This window comes from Manacus vitellinus, unplaced genomic scaffold (assembly GCF_001715985.3).
Source record: "Manacus vitellinus isolate BGI_N305 unplaced genomic scaffold, ASM171598v3 scaffold_47_pilon, whole genome shotgun sequence".
In the NCBI taxonomy this organism is placed as follows: domain Eukaryota; kingdom Metazoa; phylum Chordata; class Aves; order Passeriformes; family Pipridae; genus Manacus; species Manacus vitellinus.
The window spans coordinates 4,565,428-4,572,315 of NW_021940585.1; the positions used below are offsets into that span (position 1 = coordinate 4,565,428).

The 6,888-nt window shown below is 53.5% G+C and overlaps 1 protein-coding gene across 1 annotated transcript in view; it reads right to left on the bottom strand.

Moving 5' to 3' along the window:
- Nucleotides 1-6,888, bottom strand: part of NFASC (neurofascin) — a 53,640-nt gene that overhangs the window by 24,087 nt on the left and 22,665 nt on the right. Inside the window, exons 17-20 of the mRNA XM_029962496.1 lie at nucleotides 5,731-5,846; nucleotides 4,404-4,608; nucleotides 1,444-1,566; nucleotides 810-983 (exon numbers count right to left, since the gene is read on the bottom strand). Coding sequence (XP_029818356.1) covers nucleotides 810-983; nucleotides 1,444-1,566; nucleotides 4,404-4,608; nucleotides 5,731-5,846 — 618 coding nt within the window. The remainder of the gene's footprint in view (nucleotides 1-809; nucleotides 984-1,443; nucleotides 1,567-4,403; nucleotides 4,609-5,730; nucleotides 5,847-6,888) is intronic.

Below are 6,888 nucleotides of genomic sequence, written 5' to 3' on the forward strand. Positions count from 1 at the left end.
ACCCAATCAAGGGGCTGTTAGAGGAGGATAAAGAGAGGAAAGAGCCGCCTTCTGTCTCCCCACGTTCCCTCAGGGCTCCTGAACTTTCACTTGGTTTGATGGATGTCCCACGATGGGCACTTTATCTGATTGTGAGTCTGAGAGTTGGGGATTCATTCTGAGTGGGGTGACTGGGAGGTGGCAGCTGCTCCACCCCCTCTGAGCCACCTAAAAGTCACCCCCATCTGCCCCTTATTCAGCTCACACTGAGACAACAGAGGGGCAAATGAAATCACCTTCAGCGAGAGGAGAGCAAGGTCACAGAGTCACAGCAGGTTTGGGTTGGTTGGGATCTTAAAGATCACCCAGTGCCACCCCCTGCCGTGGGCAGGGACACCTTCCACTGTCCCAGGTTGCTCCAAGCCCCTTCCAACCTGGCCTTGGACACTTCCAGGGATGGGGCAGCCACAGCTTCTCTGGGCAACCTGTGCCAGGGCTTCAAAACCCGATATCTGCTCTAACCCTGCCCTCTGGCAGCACGACCCCACAGTGCCCTCCTGCTCTCCAGGGCACGTGAGGAACCCTCACTGCTTGTGAGGTGGCTCCCTGGAGCCCAGGACAGTCTCTCAGTCCCCTCTGTAGCGTTTCTGCTGCAGCACTTTGGTCCTGACCAGTCCCTCTGTCCCTGCAGCAGAGTGGCTGTGCTGTCTCACTGTGCTGTCTCCGTGCTCCTCCTGCTCCTCTGACCCGCAGTTTTTGGCTCATCCCCGTGTCCCATCACCCCCCCCCAGGCCCTGGGCAGAGCCAGGAGCTGTTGCTGCTGCACATACCTTCGTCCAGCAGGGCTGGGGACTCCTCCACTACGGGCTCTCCTTCTCCCACCTGGGTGCGGGCGCGCAGCACGAAGCGGTAGCGGGAGATGGGGTCTGTCCTCTGCAGGGTGAACCTGGTCTGGTTGGGGGAGAAGTTCTCCACCACGGTTCGGCCCGTTTTGGTCCCGTTAACTGGGGAGGAAAGCCAGGGGGTGGTGGGTTCAGGTGCCCTCCAGCTCCTCCAGCCTCACTGCGGGGCCTCGTGCTCGGAGCTGCTGCTGCTGGTAAAGACTCTTCGTTTGGGGCACTTGGGGACACTCTGGTGGGGACATCCAGGTGGGCAGGGAAGGCTCTGCTGCCCCAGGAGTCGTGTGGGCTCTGGGCAGGAGCTTGTGTTTGAGAGAGCACAGGAACTGCTGGGACTGAGCTTAAAACTCAGATCAAACTTATTTCCCTTCAACAGCCGAGGCTGGGGAACTGCTGGGCACCTCCCACCCTCCCTGGCACACTCCACTGTGCCAGGACCCCTCTCAACACCAGCCTGGCTCATCATGGAAGTCTCCAGCTCCTTATGGAGAGATCCCTGGGCTGGGGGAGGAGGGAACCAGCAGTTGCTAAAGGATTATCACTCAGAGGAGGAGGTGGAACGTACAGGGCTGGTATCTAAGGCTGTATCCTGTGAGGACTCCATTGGGATGCTCGGGGTGATCCCACTCCAGATTGATGATTTCCAGGTTGGGCTGTCGGATTCTCAGGTACCTGGGGGAGCTGGGCACTTGGGAGAGGAGGGAGCAGGGAGGAGAGGGAGAGAAGAGAAAACACACGAGATAACACACCTTCCACTGCTGAACACGCCACGGGCCGACCCACACGCTTGGGCCACTCCAAAACAGCCACACAGACACACAGCAAAGGGCAGGAAGGGCCTGAACGAGGATCTGTGCCAGAAACCAAGTGCCAGAAACCAAGTGCCAGCAGCAGCTGGGGTGTGCAGGAGCAGAAAGCAGAGCAGCTCTGCATGCAAACCCACCCCAAAGTGCCCGTGCCGTGCTGGGAACCCCCCAGTGAGGCCACAGAAGGTGCTGCAGCTGAAGCAGAGCTGGGACTCACTTCAATCCCCGCTTCTCTCTGTTGTAAACAGACTTTTTTTTGCCTCCCCCACCCACCCCCAGGTTTTCATCTCCTCGCTTTCTCCCTCCAAGCCACAGAAAGCAGGACAGCAGCTTCTCTTATCACCAAGTGTGGTATCAGTGTCTGGAGATCTGCGTGTCTGCAGTGTCCTTACCCTGGGTTATCACTGCTGGTTCAAAGCCAGTGAAGGAAGGAAAGAATTACACAGCCCTGAATTAAATTATTCTCCTGGTTGACTCATAATTGCGGTGCCTTAATTGGGGAAAGAGCTTGGCTTGCTGATCTGGGAGATCAGGGGGGTGTTTATTTTTAACCAGCCTGTTGTGCAGAGTGTCATCCAGTCTCCTAAATGTCAATATGTAGTCAATAAAATAGCTTAGTGGTATGGGAAAAAACACAAAATCAACGTTTTCCTCGTGACAGGGGTATAACCTGCTGTAATTGTTTCAATTAATGCCACCTATGTATCCTTACAGCCACCCCAAATGCCTGTAGCCACCCCAAATATCTACAGCCACCCCAAATATCTACAGCCACCCCAAATCCTTGTGCCTCCAGCACACAGATAATCACCTCTCACAAACCACTTCACTGCAAAACCTACAGGAACCAAGTCCTTCCTCCTAAAACAATCTTAATTATGGCTGATCAATAGAAAATCCTTAGGAAGCAGTGACAGCATCCCAGAAAATCCTGAGGAAGGGGCAGGGCTGAGAGCTGCTGCTCCTGTGCAGCAGGGGCAGGAGGAAGAGGAAGGCAAAGAGGAAGATCCCGCTGGATTTTGAGACAAGATTTGCCCCTGGCAAATCCTCCCCTTGCGTTTTTGGAGCATCTTGTGCCAAACCCTCCCTTGTGCTGTGGGAAGAGCCAGTGCCAGGCACTGGGAGTGCAGCTCCAACTCCTCCCTGGCTCTATAAATAGACAGCAGGGAAATTAAACCCTCAAGTTCATCNGTGAGGCCACAGAAGGTGCTGCAGCTGAAGCAGAGCTGGGACTCACTTCAATCCCCGCTTCTCTCTGTTGTAAACAGACTTTTTTTTGCCTCCCCCACCCACCCCCAGGTTTTCATCTCCTCGCTTTCTCCCTCCAAGCCACAGAAAGCAGGACAGCAGCTTCTCTTATCACCAAGTGTGGTATCAGTGTCTGGAGATCTGCGTGTCTGCAGTGTCCTTACCCTGGGTTATCACTGCTGGTTCAAAGCCAGTGAAGGAAGGAAAGAATTACACAGCCCTGAATTAAATTATTCTCCTGGTTGACTCATAATTGCGGTGCCTTAATTGGGGAAAGAGCTTGGCTTGCTGATCTGGGAGATCAGGGGGGTGTTTATTTTTAACCAGCCTGTTGTGCAGAGTGTCATCCAGTCTCCAAAATGTCAATATGTAGTCAATAAAATAGCTTAGTGGTATGGGAAAAAACACAAAATCAACGTTTTCCTTGTGACAGGGGTATAACCTGCTGTAATTGTTTCAATTAATGCCACCCCTGTATCCTTACAGCCACCCCAAATGCCTGTAGTCACCCCAAATGGCTGCAGCCACCCCAAATATCTACAGCCACCCCAAATCCTTGTGCCTCCAGCACACAGATAATCACCTCTCACAAAGCACTTCGCTGCAAAACCTACAGGAACTACAAAAACCTACAGTCCTTCCTCTTAAAACAATCTTAATTATGGCTGATCAATAGAAAATCCTTAGGAAGCAGTGACAGCATCCCAGAAAATCCTGAGGAAGAGGCAGGGCTGAGAGCTGCTGCTCCTGTGCAGCAGGGGCAGGAGGAAGAGGAAGGCAAAGAGGAAGATCCCGCTGGATTTTGAGACAAGATTTACCCCTGGCAAATCCTCCCCTTGCGTTTTTGGAGCATCCTGTGCCAAACCCTCCCTTGTGCTGTGGGAAGAGTCAGTGCCAGGCACTGGGAGTGCAGCTCCAACTCCTCCCTGGCTCTATAAATAGACAGCAGGGAAATTAAACCCTCAAGTTCATCCTTGCCACGAGCTCCTCAAACAGCACAGCGAGGAGCTCCTGCCTGGAGAGCCCGACAGAGGGGCTGCTGATGTCCTTCCACAGCAAAAGGATTCAGGGCTTGGGCAGATTTTCCTGCCTTTTCCAGAGCAGGAGGAATCCAGTCAGTGCTAATTTTCTTTTCTGGGTTTCCTCCGTGCTAAAATTCCGTGCTAATTTTCTTTCCTGGCTTTTTTCTGTGCTAAAATTCCAGGCTAATTTTTCTTTCCTGGCTTTTTTCTGTGCTAAAATTCCAGGCTAATTTTCTTTCCTGCATTTTTCTGTGCCAAAATTCCGTGCTAATTTTCTCTCCTGCATTTTTCTGTGCTAAAATTCCCTGTTAATCCATTTCCTGGGTGTTTCCCGTGCTAAAATTCCGGGCTGGTTCTGCTCAGCCCGTCCCTAAAATCGGCCTCTCCGCCCAAACCTTTCCCGTCGGGATGGAGGGACAGGGACATTCCCAGCCCCCCTGGGAACGTACCTCCTTCAGGAGTGGGGAATTCCTTCACCTCACTGCGGGGCCCATCTCCTCGGCCGTTGGTCACAACCATCTCAAGTTTGTAGTTGCTGTAAGGGAACAGCCTGGACACTATGCCCCGGTTTCTGTCTCCAGGAAAACTCACAAACTGCCGTTTTTTGGAGACCCACAGGTTCTTCAGCAAGCTACTGTCTCTCCAGAAATAGGCCTTCAAGAAACAGGCATGGCAAGTGAAGCTTTTCCCGTGGAAATGCAATTTTTTTTTTAGGGAAAAAAAATTATCTGTGTATAAACCGAGAGCAGAACTTTGCAAAGAGAAGCTTTTAGAGCAATTAGTGAAGCTGCAGGTCCCACCAGGTCAGGGGTGTTACCCGAGGAAGAGGGTTAAGTGCTTGCCAAAGGGCACAGAGCAAAACCACCAAGCTCAGACTAAAAGCTGCCTCTGGTTCCCAAGAGCTGAACACCAAGTGATTCTCCCTTTCCACCCGAGGAAAGGTGGGACACGGCCAGGCACAAAGGAAAGCCTGGATTTTGGAAAGTCTCCCATTCAAAGCCCTGCCTGCAAATCTTATTTCGTGCAGAAATAAGATTCATTGAGAAAACAGACCAGAAGAAGAGCAGAGGCAGAACCAGGAGAGCAGAGCCCAGCGGACTATTGGATTTGAGGGGCTGGAACTGTTTGCAGGGCACGTGGTTTTGGTCTGAAACGCTGAGAGGAGGGCCCTGCTCAGACTTTTGCTTGTTTGGAACAGGGTCCATCCTCTGTACATAGACATCAGTAGTTCACCCCAGCAGTAAATAGCAAATATTAGCAGAAAACCCCAAAGCACAGCAGGATCCAGGCTGCCTGTAGTGACCAGTCAGTACAACCCATGGGGTTCGGGCTTGGCAGGGCTGGGGTTCATTAAAATCCCACGTGGGAACTTTGGGGATGACACAAAACCGACTCTGTTTGAGGTCACTCCCCCCAGGACCACCTTCCTGCAGGGGTAGGACCCCCCCAGCCCCTCTGGGGGTGCACAAGGACAGCCCTGTTTGCTCGGAGCCCCCCCAGATCCTGCAGGGAGGGTTGGGAAGGGCCATCCCAGCCCTGGGGGAGCCAACAGGAGATGTCCCTGACCCCACAGAGAGCAAAGCAGCCCTTCCTCGCTGCCCCAGAGCAGAGCTCAGCCCCTGTGCTCTGCACCCAGAGCAGCCCAGGGGTCCTGGTGGCCAGAGGAGGGGTCCCTCTCATCCCCATCCCCATCCCCATCCCTGGAGCCAGCCGGGAATTCCGTGAGCTGATTAGAGGTGTTATCAGTCAGTGCCCGAGAGGGTTGGGGCTGCTCACTCTGTACTCCTTGAGCTGTCCCTGGATGGTGTCCAGGTGCACTCTGGTCCAGGTCAGAGCCACGGCAGTGCTGTTTAGGACTCTAATCCTAACGTCCGTGGGCGCAGCCTTGGGATCTGGGCGGGCAGGGATAGAGCACAGTGGGACAGAGCCCAGTGGGCACTGGGGCCCCCCAGCAGGGTCAGACACACGGACACCCCTCTGCCCTGGCCCTGGGGGGTCCCACCACAGCCCTGCTGGGGGAGCAGCAGCCCCACGACTGCTCTGCCTCCTTCCAGGGGAAGGGGGAAGAAAACGAGCCCTGTGTCACTCATCCAACCCTCAGGATCCAGTTCCCAGCAGGGTTTCCTGCTGCAAGGAAGGGGTCTGGCTCCCCTCCCTCCCTCTCCCAGTGAAGGATCCAGCACATCCATCCCCTCCTGCCTCACCTTGGCCACTGTCAGACCCCATCATGGTTCCCAAACTACCTCATTTCCACAGCCCTTAATCTGAATTTGCCCAGAACCTGCTGTTGATCCACTTGGGGTTTTACCCCCTGTTCACAGCTCACCTGCTGTGTGTAGGAATCTGCAGTTAGTTGTGAAGCAGCTCAGACATGACAGAGGCTATTTTTTGAGGGTTTTTTGTGTTTTTCTAACCTGTCCCACCCCTCAGGCACGGGCAGAGCATATCTGTGCCTGGGCTGTGATATAGGAGTCTCCCTAGTTTGCCTCCATATAACACACACACATGTGGTGGCTTTTTCAGATCCTCCCAAAACTCATAATTATGGCACAGATTTTCAAGAGAAACTAGAAAAAACCCCCACCCTTGTAGTGCCCAGAGATGGTGGTGCAGTCAGGAGCTCACAGAGCTTTCCCAGTAATGACCTCTCAGCTGGGTCCAGCTTTGCTTCCATACCCTGATTCCCACATTTTCTACCCATTTTCCTTGCCCTGTTTCCTCCAGGAGGTGCCCAGCTGGAGGATGTGTTGTCTGTGCCATCACAGCCCCAAAACTGCAGCTTTCATTCAGATTTCTGTGCCCTGTTTGTGCCCCTTGACTCCAAGCCTGGGGTCGTGGGTTCTCACCTGGTTTATCCCCCTTCCTTCTCAGTAATCCTGATGTTCCCACAGCCAGGGACCCCAAACCACAAACTAATATATATTTCTCCAAAGA